Genomic DNA, 17,958 nt, shown 5'->3' on the forward strand with positions numbered 1-17,958 from the left:
GACCCTCTGCCTCTACCCCCCCCCCCACAAGACTGCCCTGACCCTCTGCCTCTACCCCCCCCCCACAAGACTGCCCTGACCCTCTCCCTCTCCACCCCCCAACAAGACTGCCCTGACCCTCTCCCCCCCCCCCCCCAAGACTGCCCTGACCCTCCCCCCCCCCCAGTCTGTGCTGACCCTCTCCCTCTCCCCCCAAGTCTGTGCTGACCCTCTTCCCCTCCCCCCCCCCCACAAGACTGCCCTGACCCTCTCCCCCCCCCAACAAGACTGCCCTGACCCTCTCCCCACCCCCCCAGTCTGCCCTGACCCTCTCCCTCTCCCCCCCCCCCCCCCAAGACTGCCCTGACCCTCTCCCTGCCCCCCCCAAGTCCGTGCTGACCCTCTCCCTCTCCCCCATGTCTGTACTGAACCTCTCCCCTCCTCCCAGTCTATGCTGACGGTCTCTCCTTTCCCACTCCCCCCGCCTCCCCAGTCTATGCCTAGACTTGCCGCCACCCTTCACCATTCTGTGTTAACTGTTCTCTCCACAGTCCTTTCTCCCACTCTTGTTCAACATTTTTTACATCCTTGAGAAGGCAGACAGAACCTCAATTTAACACCACCTCTGAACAGCATCACCTTTGACAGCACAGCACTCACTCACTACTGCAGCCAAGTGTCTGCCACATTATATATTCAAGCCTGACCTGCTGGGGTGCTTTTCTGCCTGGGAAAGAGAAGACTACATAGTAGTCTTTACATAGTGTGTAAATCATGAAGCAGTTCGATGGGGTAGTTGTGGAAAAACTGTTTCCGGTTGTGGGTGAGGCCAGAACAAGGGTCATAAATATAAGAAAGCCAGTACCAGGTCAAGTAAAGAGTTTAGGGGGAAGTTAGAGAATGGTGAGAATGTGGATCTTGCTGCCATGTGGGGCATTGAGACTTGGAGTTTATCTGAGGGGGAGGGGAATAAAGGGATACAGGGGGCAGGGAATTAGAATGGGAGGAGGTTTGTGTAGAGGATAAACACCAACAGATACCTGTTGGACCGACTGTCCAGTTTCTGTGCTGTGGATTCTACGTAATAGTTATCCCTCAACAAATTGCACCAAAACAGATTATCTGGTTATTATCTTATTGCTGTTTATGGGATCTTTCTGTGTGTATATTAGCTGCTGCGTTTCCTACATTACAATAGTGACTACATTTCAAAAGTATAGTGTAAAGTGTAAAGCACTTTGGGACATATTCAGATCCTGAGAGGCACTGTGGAAAAGCAAACCTTTCTTTCTGTTTACCCAAGTCCCGGATCAGGGTTTAAAGTGATAAAGGTCTGATAAGAGGCAAAAGAGTTACCACTGTGCTAAGCTGACATTTAAAAATGGTGAGGAAAGTTGCAGGCAAGGCTGTGCACAGCTTGCTGTGAATGTGCTACTTACAGCACTCTATCAGATACAGGTGTGAGACAATCAGTCTATAAATATTTAACATTAATAATCAAAGCATATTAAGCACATAAAACACAACCAGCATCTGCGCCTACTTCCTGCTTTCACCAAGCATAAAATATTCCAGCTGAGAATATTTTAACAATCTGTTCTGCTCCTAATTACAGAGTTAGGATCTGAGAGGTACAATCACAGAAAAACTGGCTATGTTTATGAATTTATATTGCAATTTAAAACCTATTTCAACAACAACAATTTGCATTTATATAGCGCCTTTAATGCAGTAAAACACCAAAAACACTTCACAGGAGCGTATTTAAACAAAATCTGGCACAGAGCCATGTAAGCAAATATTAGGACAGAAGAGGCAGGTTGCAAAGGTTTCAGTGACTAAATGCACCTGATAGTGATAGTAAATCACTGGGACTGATTCGTGCCAAGTTCAGTCATTGGTCTGTGCTGAGTCAGTGGCCAGTGTGGCAGAGAAAACACAGTCAGGGCTCCAGCTCCTGATCATCCAAAGATCCCTGCTGGACTGTGCATGTGTGCGTGCGGATATCGGGTGAGGACTGATGGAGCTTGCTAGTGATGATGCCTGCAGTTGACTGCCCTGCCAAGACTCCCTGTCTCACACACAATGGACCGAAATCAGTGGGCATCCGAATATTCCCTGTATTACGGAAGTTGGCCAGTGATTCTGACCCCCGGCACCTCCCTTGGCTCCGCCCAGCTGTAGTCGTCCTGTTCTGTTCCTGGCTTTCCACTGCTACTATTCCTGATCGTTTTGCGGGAATGGCAACAGTTTGCAGCCAGGAGCCGCAGTGAGGGGAACGTGGCATGCTAAAAAGTGGCAGTGTGAGGGGAAGGGTGAGTAGAGAGCCAGTGGAAACTGGTCGGTGGAGGGGTAATGTAGAGTATACTGATGGAAGGGGGGAGGGAGCGTGTGGGGAGTAGAAGAGTGAAAACTGAGGTGGAGGGAATGGAGGGGAGGATGTGTGGACTGAAAGAGTGGAGAATTTCTTTTTCCAAATATATGAAGAGATTGAGCTCAACTGTGTTGGCCAATCTCATTGGTTTGAAAATATCAAACCAATTATTGTACCTAATAAAATGGAAAGCTGCAAATAAGGATTTTTTACAGTGAAGGTCACGGAAAATGATAATTATCCTGGGCCGTGGTAAAAAACCATTTGCAGCTGTTGGACTGAATCAGACTCTCAGAAAGATTACAGGAAACGGCAAATTCCAGGATGAACTATTTCATGGTTTTGGCTTTGTTCATTTGGAAGAGAAGGAAAGACTTGGATTTATACAGCACCTGTTCACATCACTCAGAAACATTAGCATGCAGTGAATTACTTTCAAGTTGTTACGTAGGCAAATGTGGCAGTCATTTTGCACACAGCAAGATCCCAGAAACTGCAATTAGTGACAAGCTAATCAGGAACATTTTAAACACAATCCAGTCGCCTGTTTTACCCTCATTTTCTTTGTCCCTTTTTGCTTTTAAATGGTTCCTGTCCTTTACATCTCTTTGCAGGTGGATTCCATGGCCAATGAAGTGTTCACATATTACACACTAACTTGGTCACATATGCAATAACAAATCTCTGATATAAAATTCATATTCAAAAGTAGGCAGTGCTTGGAGTCAAGTGTGTTCATTGGCATGTATCAACTCCGCAGTTCTGATTGGTAGACTCATTGGCACCCCCGCAGCCCAACCACAGGTCCATGAACTAACTCTCCTGTGGCGTCGCTAGGGTTAAGTGTGAGCTGAATCGTCCCTGTGGTACAGCGTGACTTTGCAGTGAAGTGGAACTCTGCAGCTGAGTTGCAGTCACAGTTTATAGAATAAAGATTCTTTCCGAGAAGTGTCACCCAAGTACATCTGATTTCTCAGTTGAACAGTTCGTAGGAACAGGAGTAAGGCATTCGGCCTCTCGATCCTGCTTCATCCGTCAGTTAGATCCTGGCTTAACTGCACCTCAGCTTCCTTTGCCAAACCCTGTGATACCCTTCCCCAACAACAATCTATCAACCTCAGTCTTGAAAGCTACAATTGGCCAAATCCACAGGCTCACGCCAATCAGAATTGGGTTATCGTGGAAATAAAAACGATTGAAAATAAAAATGATTGCAGCCAAGAATCAAGCTGACAGGCTTCAGAGAAAAAGACTGAGCTACTGGGATTGCCCACTCGGCTTGCCAACTCTGGCTGGATATAGTCCTGGAGGTTTCATCACTTGACCTCTCGCCTCCAATCACCCCACCCAGCTAAACATCCGATGCCCTCCGATATCTGTAACTAATAAACAAACGTGTTCAAAGAAAAATGAAAATAACTCTTTTTCAACGTCCGTATGATATTTCTCCTGGGTTGCTCACAGCAGCGTCTGGGAGATTAATATTTAATTCCTGGAGACCCCAGGTCACTCCTGGAGAGGTGGCAACCCTATAGAACCCAGATTGAAAACGGTGACGCATTAAATGGTCATCAGCCCCAATCTGGAGTGCCTGATAGGGATTGACCAACACCAGACTAGAGGAAGGGTCTTATTGTCCTCACGAGGGGCATTAGGGAGAGGCACCTTCCTAAGCGCAGGAAAGGAAAAGAAAAAAGCAATGCAGAGGGTGCTCCAAGGAGCATCATTATCATGTACATCTCCATGGTTTCCTCCAGACCCCCCTATCAGTAACTGCAACAGCCAAAAGGCAAATGAACATACTAAATGGGAGAACTCCAAACTAAAGATCTTTATGCTTTCTATATGTCAATCTCATCTGAACCTGACCAATAGCAACGTACCTCATCTCCCATGTGTGGCTGGAATTCAAACTTGGTGGGTGGACAGAAGATTTGGTTGTACATGTCCATGACCTTGTGTTTGTCACTCCGTGCGTCCAGGTTGTCCACAGCATTTTCAATGATATCCAGGCCCTCGTGCCGAGACGTTTCCAGGTTATATTCTGCTGAGAGGAACGTCCTGAAAGTGCGAGCCAGGCTGGCATGGAATCCCAAATCAGAGCACTGCAGGAAAATCACAGAATGTGTGAGTAAAGGAGGATTGATGGAATAGTAGTGCGAGTGAAGGAGGATTCAGCTCACTGAGTGACGATATCCAGCACCAGCACTGGTTTTCTGTACCTATGTACGGTTACATTTTAACAGACTCGAAGGGGAGAATTTTGACCACCAAAAACAGGAGTGTTTGTGGTCGGGTGGCGAGGTTAAAGTCACCAACCTGTCCAATTCTGCCTTAAACAGATGAGGAAAGATGGGCAGGCATCCAACCCAGTCCAAGGAGACGGGTTGGCACTCTAAATATTATAATGAGGCTACAAGCCTCATTGTTACTCAGCTTTTTGAATTTAACTGTGGATGGCCAGGCCTCCTGAGCCTTGGAAAACCTGGCAGCTACACCCACTCAAGGAGGTAAGTGCCTTTACACCTACATGATGGATGCATCATACATGCCTGGGCAACCCTGCAATCGGGCATCCACCTCCTCAACCTTCCCCTCGAGGCCTCTGATCTCTTTCCTAGACCTCCGATCATCACCTTCCAAGGCCTCTGATTTCCCCCCACCTTTCCAGGCCTCTGACTTTCTCCACTGAGGTACCACCACCCCCACCCTCAAGATCGAACTCCCACTATCGGGATCAGCCTCCCTGCCCCCAGGATCAATGTCCCCTCCCCCACAACTCCCTAGGCTTGGGCCTACCTTGTCCTATAGCCTTCATGACCAACTCCCCGCCTGACTGGATGCCAAGCCAGTCAATGAGGCTGCCTTCTGGGTGGGCAGCCGGTTGGTGAAATCACACACACTTTGCAGTTCCTCATGCCTTTAGGACCACCCCAATGATAGTTTAAAATCAGGATAGGTGTACTATGTTGGTTGATCCAGTATCACCCATTATCAAAATGACCCCTGTTGTTTCTAAAGTCCTTGGAGAAAATCTCTGCATAGTGTTATGACAGGTGAGGAGGGTTTTAAGGGTTCCCTCTCAGCCTTTACCTGGTTTAACTATAACAGGGTTTAATTTTAAAACTCCGTGTTTTAGCTTCTCCTTCAGTGAATCCAATTATAAGGCAAAGAAATCAGAGAGGTTTCATTAGATTTAAACAAGAAAGGTAGAAGTTTATTCATCTTAAACTCTATTCCGGTTAATGACTATGAATATGCAACATGACCACGCTAGCATGCATATGCGATAAACACACACGCAGATAGAGACAGAAAAAGTAGAAAGAATAAAGGGGAAAAGTTTGAGGCAATATCTATTAGTTAGTTGCTGTCCTTTAAGTTCAATATGGAGTCTTTGGTTGCTGGTAAGTCCTGCTATTCGTTGAGGCCCAGTTCACGCTTCAACTTGTTTCGATGTCGGAGTCTTTTCTCTCGAGGTGTACGTGTCTTCCGTGGGTCCAGTGGCTTGGGAGAAGGTGCGAGAGAGAGAGAGGCTGCCTTGTTCCAGCTTCAGTTGCACACTGCCTTCTGAATTCAAACTGTCCTGTGGCTAGTTCAAAAAACCTGGACCAGCCAGTTAGTCATGTGACCAGCTGGTTTAACCAGTCCTGGCTTTGTGCATTATATCATCTTAGCAGGCCCTGGAATGCGCTTCCTTACATCTTCAATGTCTGGTGATCAAAATCCATTTGGGTTAATTGGACCAGGGAATAGTCCTTTGTCTCCACAAGCAGCGTCTCTTAATATGCAAATATCTTTCCAGCCCAGTGTCTGGTGATCTCCAAACTAGTAATTTCTTCACTCCAGCAACAGTTTAAAATAAATGTTCATATGACAAAATTAATATGCCTCATTCTTGGCAGGTGGGGGTCTACATGACAATGGGGTGAATAATCTTTCATCAAAAGTTTGGGGAAACCTTCCTATTTTGTGCCAAACATGCGGAGTAGACTAGGGTGGAACCCATATCGAAATGCATCACTTGCCCATGACAGCATTGTGATGCTCAGCTGTATGGCTACTGTGCCTCCTTGGGCATCAGGCAGCACGTCCTCAGCTGCCCAAAAACTTCTGTTACCTCCTGCTGTAAAAGATGCAAAGCTTTTCCTCTGGCACTGTGATCTGGACCCCATTCTCGCTGGCATGGATGATTTTGACGAGCAACTCAGGAAATCTGATGCATTTTTAAATCATCTGTGCATGTGGACCGTGGAAGTGATTACAGATGACAAGCCTGCTCAGGTATGTGGAAAGCTGTTGTGGTCGGGATGAACCATTCATTTTCCTCTCTGTAAATTCTGTCCGACCTTTTCCAAACCAATGAATGAGTCACTTAGATGTTGTTTTTTGGGACCTTGCCAACAGATTGTCTTTTTCACAAGTCTAGGAAGCAGGCCTGGTTAGTTTGGGAAGGGAAGGGGAGGTGGGGGGGGCGGCAACAGGGAACAGACAGATTTTTTAGATTCGGGAATCAATTTCCCAATTATTCAAAAAAAAACATAATTTTCAAAAAGGCCACAGAATCCTCAAAAGGATTAGATTTGCATTTGTAGTCCATCTGTACTGTACAGTTCAAATCAGTGAGGTGGAAATGAAACCTGCTTGACACAAGGCAGAGATTGTAAATGAAACAGATTACTGAGGGGAAGGAGGATATCACAAAGAGCAAAGCTCCTTCTTTAATAAAATTCTTGTGTTGAATAAGCACACATTTAGTGCGGGGTGGGTGGGGAGCTGAGGCAGAAAGATGCCCCCTTGCTATACCAACCATTGTGTTCTAACCTCACTCTGCAACCACACACATATTCAGTGCAGTTTAACTCCAAGTAACCCTTGAGCATGCAGTCATTCACAATGTAATGTTTTATATATAAATCCAAGTTACCACGGTAACCACTGCCAGCATAGGTGTGTGTATTCCTGTTCGGCACATATATTCTTGTCTGTTCCACAGCAGTGCCTGTGCAGCCAGAACAGAATAGGTCACACAATGCTGGGTTTGTGCTTCTGAGAACTTTGGGTGAGTGTGGGGGTGGGGTTTACAATTCACAGACGCAAGAAAAAAAGAAGAAAACCATCTGGGGCTCTCAGTCACAGCAAACGAACAAGGAAATGAACTTGTGCAGGCTATTGTGAAGAAAACAGAGGCCACAGAGAGCAGGCAGCTGACGGGCAAACTGCCAGTGAGGAACTGCAAAAGGACAAAGCCTCAAGTTCCGCACAGAGTGAAGGGGAACAGTGAACCTGATCCAAATGACTGGGCCGAGTAACCCGGCCAACATTTAGCCCCATGGACTCTTTCTCATGCGGTAATTCTTTGGCCCAGTTGTGAAGAATATAATAGTCACTTTGCATGGTCTATTGCATAGTCTCCCTCCCTCTGGTGAGATCGATTCAAGTGTAAAACAAGGAAGAGTACTAGTGTTGCCTTAAAAAGGATCTGATCTCATTAGGTGGCCTTATCTGTACTCAACTGTACCCTGATGGTTTTGTGGGCCGTTTGGTGTCACAGTCTGAATAATTTCAGACTTGCAGCAGTCTGTAGGCTGTGCCACTTCACATGGCTTTCCTCTACTTTCGATGGGGGAGGAATAGTAACAGGGCAGAAGGTGGGATCATAGTTGGAGGTCTGTTTTTTCTCATTGCTAATTAAAAATAATTGAAAACCTTAATAACTAACGAATGTCCCCACGAGAGACAGAAATGAATGGACATCTATTGAAAAGAAACAGACCTTTAATGGCCAGTTTACAATTTCCCCTTCAAAGATCAGACTCCCAAATCCAAAGCCAGAATGGTAACTTTGCTGTAACTGATCGGTCCCTCTTCATGTACTTTCACAAAGGCAAGGCCTCCCCTTAAGCTACTTTCTCCTCTTCCGTGCCTTGCACAGATCCCCAGAGGATAGGGAACATTTCCAGGCATTACCAGTGACAACCAGTTGGCTTCTCCCTGATCCCTGCTTCTTGTGGGAAGAGCCTAGCCACTATTTGCGGGGGACTAATTCAGAGCCTGTTGATACTGGACTGTATATTTCCATAGGACAAATTGGCTGTAAGTGCAGTAGTGTTATCGTACTAAACTAGCAACCCAGAGGTTGAGAGTTTCAGTCCCACCATGGTAAGTAATTAAACTTAAAGGGGGTCATGAAGAGGAAGCAATTGATGCCGATATGGATCTTAAGAAAGCATTTGTTCAAGAAAGGGTGTAAGGACAGTCCTAGTAACTATAGGCTGGTCAGTTCAACATCAGTGGTGGGTAAGGTTTTTAGTTTAGTTTAGAGATACAGCACTGAAACAGGCCCTTCGGCCCCACCGAGTCTGTGCCGACCATCAACCACCCATTTATACTAATCCTACACTAATCCCATATTCCTACCACATCCCCACCTGTCTCTATATTTTCCCTACTACCTACCTATACTAGGGGCAATTTATAATGGCCAATTTACCTACCAACCTGCAAGTCTTTTGGCTTGTGGGAGGAAACCGGAGCACCCGGAGAAAATCCACGCAGACACAGGGAGAGCTTGCAAACTCCACACAGGCAGTACCCAGAATTGAACCCGGGTCGCTGGAGCTGTGAGGCTGCGGTGCTAACCACTGCGCCACTGTGCCGCCCATTGTTTTTAGAAACAATAATTGGGGATGTGGGGGAGGGCGAAATCAACAGGCATTTGGAGAGGTTTGAGTTAATTCAGGATAGCCAGCATTGATTTGTAAAAGGCAGATCATGCCTGACTAATATAACAGATTTGTTATGATGAAGTAACAGAAGACTGATGAAGAGAATGCAATGGATGTTGTCTATATAGATTTTAAGACAGCCTTTGACAAAGTACCACATAAAAGGCTGGCTATCAAAACTGGGGGTCACGGAATAGGAGGTCTTGGATAAAAAAAATTGGCTTAAGGACAGAAAACAGCGAGTTGTGGTAAATGGTTATTTTTCAGACTGGAGGATGGTAGACAGTGGTGCTCCTCAAATGTTAGTGCTAGGACCACTGCTTTTCTTTGCTATATATAAATGACATGGATATTGGAACACAGTAAAATTTCAAAATTTGCCAATGATATCAAACTTGGAGGTGTGACAGTGAAAATGCTACCAATTGACTGCATCAGGACATAGATAGGTCAGCAGAATTGGCAAGAGTGTACAGGGACGGAGGGACCTGGGGTTCATGTGCATAGATCTCTGAAGGTGGCAGGACATATTGAGAGTAGTTAGCAAAGCATATGGGATCTTGGGTTTCATAAATAGAGGCATTGCAAACAAAAGCAGGGAGGTTATGCTGAATCTTTATAAAGCTCTGGTTAGGTCACAAATAGAGTTTTGCATCCAGTTCTGGTCACCATAGTTTAAGAAGGATGTGAGGGTCCTTATGAGAGGGCAAAGGAGATTTGCCAAAATGGTCCCCGGGATGGGGGATATTAGCTACAAGGTTAGGATGGAAAAGCTAGGGTTGTTCTCCTTGGAACAAAAGAGATTGAGGGGAGATCTGATAGAAGTGTACAAGATTATGACAGTTTTAGATAAGGTAGACAAAGAAAAGCTGTGCCCATTAGCTGATGATACAAGGACTACGGGACACAGATTTTAAGGTTTCGGACAAGAGATGTGGGAGGGATGAAAAAAACGTTTTTACACAGCGAGTGGTAATGACTGGAACTCGCTGCACACGAGGGTGGTGGAAGCAGAGACAATCAATGATTTCAAAAGGAAATTAGATGGGCACTTGAAGGAAACAAACTTGCAGGGCGACGGGGATTGAGTGGGGGAATGGGACTAATTGGATTGCTCTACAGTATGTCGGCATGGACTCGATGGGTCAAATGGCTTCTTCCTGTGCCATTATGACTCGACGACTCATTTTAACTTTAGGCAGCAGTGCAAAAGGCAGACTCAAGAGGTGAGATGCCAACACTGAGCCCCAGCTGACAGTTAAAGCCTTTTGAAAACCAGTCTTCTCAGCCAAGCTTTCCATCACCTTTCCAAGCTCTCCTACTATAACTTGGTGACCATTCGTGATCCCTTTTATTTCTCACCACGCCCCTCCTTCACCCCACCGTCCCCACTACACATACATGCATGGCCTTGCGACATTTTGCTCCAGGTGTCCCTGACCTGGCGGGACTTGATGCTGACACTGGGTGCCTCACCTTAACTAGCACATAATTCACGGAATAGTAAATAATACTAACGTCAATCAGGTCAGAGACATCGTGGATGTAGTATTTCGTCACTGCAGCATTCGTCGCTGCAAGGTTAAGCAGGTAGTCATTCCTTGCTTTGGTGCATTTCAGTTTGTTCTCAGAATACTTGGCTTGACGCTGAGAAAGAAAACAGAAAAGGGAAATTGTTCATATATAGAAAGGGCAAATATACAAGTACTCAATTCAAGGACAGATAAATCCACTTTCCATTTATTTGAACAGAATTCCAATAGATCAAACCTCTTCCCATCACTTACAATATACAGAATTCCAATGGACCAAATCCCTTACTGAGAGTTAGATTACTGATGAAAATACAAAAAAGATCTTGTGGGTGCATGGGTTAGAGAGTGGCCTTTCACATCTGGGCTGTGGGTTTCAATCCCACCCAGGGTGATAGGATGATCACTGATCTGGCTGTGAATGGGAAAACAGAGGAAACTGCCTGTTGTAAGTCAAGAAGGATGGTTAGTGTAGAAAAAGTATAAGAATGTTGAGCACACAGTAACAATTCTTGGGGTGTGGTTGAGCCACATTGTTGCAGCAGAATAGACAGAGTTTTACTCTGTATCTTATCCATGCTGTACCTGCCCTGGGAGTGTTTGATGGGACAGTGTAGAGGGAGCTGTACTCTGTATCTAACCCCGTGCTGTACCTGTCCTGGGAGTGTTTGATGGGACAGTGTAGAGGGAGCTGTACTCTGTATCTAACCCCGTGCTGTACCTGTCCTGGGAGTGTTTGATGGAACAGTGTAGAGGGAGCTGTACTCTGTATCTAACCCCGTGCTGTACCTGCCCTGGGAGTGTTTGATGGGACAGTGTAGAGGGAGCTTTACTCTGCATCTAGCCCGCTTTTATTTCGTTTTTTTTTTCTCGCCCCATCTTTATGACCCCTTTTTTTTCTTTTAAGGAAGTCTTTATACCTCAGGCCCCTTTTTATTTTTGTCAAGGGGGCCTTTATTCCCCAGGCCCCCCTTTATTTAATTTTTTGTAGAAATAACTTTATTAAAATCAAATAAATAAAACAAAACTCAAAATTAAAATAGAATTGTCTGCATCTATGATGCACTGCAGCCCCTGTGGTGCCTACCAGTCGCAGAAGGCCTTAAGAGAACCGGCTAACACCGCATGCTCCTTCTCCAGGGACACCCGGGCGCAAACGTAACCTCGGAAGAGGGGCAGGCAATCAGGGCGGACTGAACCCCCGACAGCCCGCTGCCTGGTCCTGTGAATTGCCACCTTGGCCAAGCCTAGGAGCAGACCGATGAGGAGATCCTCCTCCGCACCGGGTGCCCAAAGATCAGAAGAGTGGGGCTGAAGTGCAGCCAAAACTTGAGGAGCAGCCCCCTTAATACTCAAGGAGGGGCTACAACCTCGCACACTTCGTACATATGTGTAACAGGGACTCGTCCAGGCCGCAGAAATTACAGGCAGCCTGGGAGTCTGTGAACCTACTTAACAGTCTATTGCACAGGACTGCCTTGTGCAGCACCCTCCACCGCAGGTCCCCGTTGTAAAGAGGAGGACTCCCATGTAGAGACACCTCCGCCAGAGTTTCCACTTACCGCCAGATGGCAACACGGACTGCCACGGCGTGTCCAGGTGGGAGACGAGGGTGAGGAATTGGAGAGTGTGCAGGAACAGCCCGTACAGGAAACCCCTCCGCATGGTGTGGAATGGCACAGAGGGCATTTCCGAGAGGTGGCTCAGGTTGTGCGAGACCAGCTCCCGAGGAGGGTTTCAGGTCCTGGGTCCAATGAGCTGTTCTGGCCAAGCAGGGGTCAGCTCAGCTGGGAGCACTCCACACTCCCGAGCCTCCTCATCAGCCATAGTGAGGGGCGACCTGCGGGCTTCAGATACTCCTCCACCCGTCAGTCCGTTCCCGGAGCTGGCCTTCCGGATAGCCAAGGTGTTCTCCTGCGTCGGCGGGGGAGCGCCCTGACTGGAGGTGACCATGTTCCAGACTCTGAATAGATCCCGGTAAAAGACAGGCTACTCCCTCAGAGAGGCGCAGCTAACGGTTGCCGTGGGAGCTGCGTGTAGTCTTGAAGGCAGTGCCGCTGGCAAAAAAAATATGTCACCAGCGCACACCATCTGGGAGGACGCTCGACATACAGGTATCTCTGTAGGGTCTGAAGGTGGAGACTCGCAGCCTGGGTGCGGATGCACACCAGCGACTGGCCGCCCTCCTCGATCGGGAGACTCGGGACCGCGGCAGAGACCCAGTGTTTCCTCTTGCCCCAGAAGAAATCGCCAAGCTTCTTCAAGATCTTGGTGGTAAATGCAGCGGGTGGGACCAAAGTGATCAACTGGTACCACAGCATCGAGGCCACCAGTTGATTTATGACCAGTGCTCAGTCCCTGTAGGAAAGCACTCGGAGCAGTCCTGTCCAGCGCCCCAGCCGAGTGGTGACTTCTGCCTCCAACTCCTGCCAGTTTGCTGGCTAGGCTTCCTTAGCAGGGCTCAGATGGACTCCCAGTTAGAGGCATGAACTCCTCCAGCAGGGAGTCCAGCTGCCACTGACCAACGAGGAATCCAGAACATTTTTCCCACTTGATCCTTGCAGAGGACACAGCACTTGCACATCTTCTGCTAGTCAACGGGATCTGTGACTGTGAGCAACACGTCATCGGTGTAAGCTGAGAGGATGACCCATATGCACTGCCCGCACAGAGCCAAACCCGCCAAACTCCTGCAAAGCAGGCACAGGAATGACTCCATGCCAATGTATATAATTGGCCAGACATAGGGCATCCCTGACATACTCCTCTCCCAAAGTGAAGGGGTGCCGTCAAGGACCCATTAACTTTGACTCGGCACTGCGGAGGCATATAAAAGTCAGACCCAGGCTACAAAATGAGGCCCAAGTCTGAACACGTGCAGAGTCCCAAAAAGATAGTTGTGATCCACTTTGTCGAATGCTTTCTCCTGATCGAGGGAGAGAAAGACGACTGACAGATCAGTCCTCTGGGAAAGGTGGATCAGGTCCCGGACCAGGTGGATGTTGTCCTGGATGGACCGGCTCAGGACCGTGTAGGACTGGTTGGGATGGATCATGTGGGCCAGCACGGCGTCCAGGTGGGTAGACATAGCCTGGGCAAAGATCTTATAATCCATGCTGAGAAGGGAGATCAAACTGCAAGTACTTTCCACCCACCTCCAAACACAACCTGATTGCAAAGTCTCTTCCAGTAAAAGTTGTTGAAAAACTGGTGCGCTTTCTTCTCCTGTAGTAGCTTCTTTCCCCAGCAGCACCTCCTGAAACTGACTGCAGCACTGTCAGCTGAGGCTCATTGCTGCACCAGCACGCAGCAGTCCCAATTAGGTAGCAGCCAACCCTGTGCTGTGTTTGATTGGACGGTGTAGAGAGAACTTTACCCTGTATCTAACCCTGTACTGTATCTAACGGGGTAACACTTCTCATGAATACTAACTCCTATTGGTTAACTGACTTTTACAGTCCCAAGTTCTTCTCTATACACTTACGACTTTTAATTGAATTAAGAGCCTTTCATGTGAAACTTTGTCAAAGTCTTTCTGAAAGTCTGAATAAACTTGATAGTATGGAGTTCCACTAGCTGTTTTATTTGTTGCATTCTCAAAGCCAAGAAGATTTGTCAGGCAAGATGTTCTCCTAAATCCCTGCAGCCAGCAGCGATACTCCTCTGGTTTACCCCTTAGAACAGAATCCATTCTTTCACTTGGTATTAATGTTAAGCTAAAGTGTCTGGAGTTTCCTGGTTCTGATTTAACCCCTTTTTTAATATCAGTGCTGTGCTCACTTACCTATAGTGTCTAAAAATTCCTTCCTCATATTGGACCATGCCCTTCAAATTTCCAGACAGTCTTCTTCAGAATCCTAAATTATATCCCATCTGGAAGCGTGTTGAGATTTGCTCACACTCTTCTGAGGAAGGACCTTTACTTCAACACAGGACCCAACGATGTAAGACCAAATGTTCACCAACTGAGTCACACACTCCTCCACCTTATATTTTGTTTAAAAAAAAATGGACATACCAAAGACATGACACAATGAACCGGCTGCCAAATTTTTTGCAGCAACAGCAGGAGCCAGATGAATGTATTCAAGCTTTGTGCACGATCCCTGCATGAGTCTGATTGAGCCTGACTGGCTGAACCAATGGTCTGTGGTAGATTACCAAACTGGATAATTCAAACTACAGTTTACAGCAATCTCAATACAGACAGAACATCTGCTAGCAAAGGAACACCGTGCTCACCGTGGACCTGTATCTCCCTCATAGTAGAGATATGACTTGACTGTGGGCTGGGATAGATCTTCATCTGGGAGTGATCACAGGGCTTACATGAAAAGAAAGACTTGCATTTGCACAGCACACAGTCTCAAAATGCCTTCGCATAAAAACAAGTGTTGTAAGGCATGCAAATTCAACAGCCATTTTGGGCACAGCAAGATCTCACAAACAGGTAGTTTTTTTTTGTTGTTGATAATATTGGTTGAGGAGAAAAACTCCCTGCTCGTTTAAATTGTGCTTTTGAACGTTCCACCTGAACGACTAGAACAGGCAGACGGGACCTTGGTTTAATATCTCATTCAACAGACGGCATCTCCAGCAGTGCAGCACTCTCTCAGTATCAGCCAGCTGGTGAGCATGAAGGCCAACACAGCAGACGTGAAACCCTTTGGCTCATTCAACACCCCATGACTTGTATAGATAAGAACTAAAAAAACTGTGTGTGCAGCCTGACCTTCCCAATTGCACAGTGTTGCAAATATCTTGTAGTGTTTTAATTTCATAAAAGCTGGTGTTGCAGTGCACAGGATATTACAGCAGGGTTGATTTGAACCCCAGGGTGTGTGCGCGACCATTGGGGATTTAAGATAGCAGGAGTGGAGGAAGGGTTCGCACCCTGTTCCCGCACCCCTGCCATTTTAACTAGGCTAAATTCAGGCATGGGAAGGCCACCTGCCCCAGTGGAGTGGGGCCTAATTTCAATGGACACACATGCCATTTTAACCACGGGCCTGACTGAAACATGCGTAGTCTCCAATGCATCTGAAAAAGCTGGTGGCAGCCAGGACCTGAGCACAGCAGGGCCAGATAAGTGACTTTGATTTCTAAAGGTTGCTTGTGAGCCAGGAGGAGCAGGCATGCTCCTCTGGGCCCTACAAGGATACCTTGAACCTCTGTATGTTTGTATGTTGTACGTATGTGAAAAATATAATTTCAATAACTCATGAATGTCAAAGTTACAAGTGACTTAACGTCAGACCCCATGAGTGGGATGTACAGTGGAACATAGAAACAGAAGTAGGCCTGAAGCCTCCTCTGCCATTCAATTTGGTCAAAGGCGATCAGTGCCTCAACCCCATTTGGCCTTGGCTCCATATTCCTTACCTAACAAAAATCTATAGATCACGATCTTAAAAACTCCCATTGACCCAGCACCAACAGCTTTGTGGGAGAGAGAATTCCAGCTTTCTATTACCCTTTGTATGAAAAGAAGTGTTTCCTGATCTCACTTTTAACTGACAAGTTTGTAATCTTAAGATTACAGTCCCTTTATTCTTCTTCTCATTATAATTATTATCTCCTTTGCCTCGAGCAGTTTTTTGCTGTTTGACATGACCATAGACCAAACTCGCTGTCCTACCATTAGCCAGGAATACAGTTCCTCCCAGTAAACAGCTTCATGGAGGCCTTTTTCCCGGGAGCACATTCCACCGACCTTTCGTGACTCTATGCAGAAGGGTCCTTACTAGGGCCTGTCACCATGGTGCCCTTTCCAGACCTCATGGATGCCCTCATGGACTTAATGGAGAATTGGCAGATTTGTTGGTCATTAGTACTAACCTTTTTTGTTTTCATTTGTTCTTGGGACATGAGCGCCACTAGCTATGCCAGCATTTATTGCCCATCCCTAATTGCCCTTGAGGTGGTGGTGGTGAGCCGCCTTCTCGAACCACTGCAGTCCATGTGGGGTAGGTACACCCACAGTGCTGTTAGGGAAAGAGTTCCAAGATTTTGACCGAGTGACAGTGAAGGAATGGAGATATAGTTTGAAGTCAGGCTGGTGTGTGATTTGGTGGGGAACTTGCATGTGGTGGTGTTCCCATGCATCTACTACCCCTGTTCTTCTAGGTGGTACAGATCGTGGGTTTGGAAGGTGCTATTGAAGGAGCCATGGTGAATTGCTGCAGTGCATCTTGAAGATACACTGCTGCCATTGTGGTGCAGGGAGTGAATGTTGAAGGTGGTGGGTTGGGTGCCAATCAGGTGAGTTACTTTGTCCTGGATGGTATCAAGCTTCTTGAGTGTTGTTGGAGCTGCACCTATCCAGGCAAGTGATGAATATTCCACCACATTCCTGTCTTGTGCCTTGCAGATGATGGACAGGCTTTGGGGGGTCAGGAGGTGAGTTACTCACCGAAGGATTCTCAACCTCTTACCTGTTCTTGTAGCCACAGTATTTATATGGCTGGTCCAGTTAAGACCAGTCAATGGTAACCCCAGTATGTTGATAGTGGGAGAATCAGTGATGGTAATGCTATTGAATGTAAGGGGAGATGGTTAGATTCTCTCTTGTTGGAGATAGTCATTACTGGTACTTGTGTGGCATGAATGTTACTTGCCACCTATCAGCCCGAGCCTGAATGTTGTCCAGGTCTTGCTGCATGCAAACATGGACTGCTTCAGTATCTGAAGAGTCCCGAGTGGTACTGAACACTGTGCAATCATCTGCGGACATCCCCACTTCTGACCTTATGATTGAAGGAAGGTTTTGATGAAGCAGCTGAAGATGGTTGTGCCTAGGACACTACCCTGAGGAATCCTGTAGTGATGTCCTGGGACTGAGATGATTGGCCTCCATCAACCACTACCATGTTCCTTTGTGCTAGGTATGACTCCAACCAGTGGAGTTTTGCCCCTAATGCCCATTGACTTCAATTTTGCCTAGGGCTCCTTGATGCCATACTCAGTCAAATACTGTCCTGATGCAAGGAAAGTCACTCTCACTCACCTCTGGAATTCAGCTCTTTTGTCCATGTTTGGTCCAAGGCTGTAATGAGGTCTGGAGCCGAGTGGCTCTGGCAGAACCCAAACTGAGCTTTGGTGAGCAGGTTATTACTGAGTAAGTGCTGCTTGATGGCACTGTCAACAACACCTTCCATCACTTTGCTGATGATTGAGAGTGGACTGATAGGGCAGTAACTGGCCGGATTGAATTTGTCCTGCTTTTTGTGGACAAGATATACCCGGGAAATTTTCCACGTTGTCAAGTAGATGCCGCTGTTGTAGCTGTACTGGAACAGCTCGGCTATGATCACAGCTAGTTCTCGAGCACAGAGTGCCAGATTCC

General features: G+C 46.8%; 1 protein-coding gene across 3 annotated transcripts in view; it reads right to left on the reverse strand.

Annotated features, from left to right (window-relative positions):
• The window catches only part of srgap3 (SLIT-ROBO Rho GTPase activating protein 3), a 340,865-nt gene that overhangs the window by 81,944 nt on the left and 240,963 nt on the right, over positions 1-17,958 (reverse strand). For all 3 annotated transcript variants that reach the window (XM_068051424.1, XM_068051426.1, XM_068051425.1), the window contains exons 6-7: positions 10,600-10,728; positions 4,237-4,458 (exon numbers count right to left, since the gene is read on the reverse strand). In XM_068051424.1, the coding sequence (XP_067907525.1) occupies positions 4,237-4,458; positions 10,600-10,728 (351 nt within the window). The remainder of the gene's footprint in view (positions 1-4,236; positions 4,459-10,599; positions 10,729-17,958) is intronic.

This window comes from Heterodontus francisci, chromosome 19, assembly GCF_036365525.1.
Source record: "Heterodontus francisci isolate sHetFra1 chromosome 19, sHetFra1.hap1, whole genome shotgun sequence".
Taxonomy (NCBI): Eukaryota; Metazoa; Chordata; class Chondrichthyes; order Heterodontiformes; family Heterodontidae; genus Heterodontus; species Heterodontus francisci.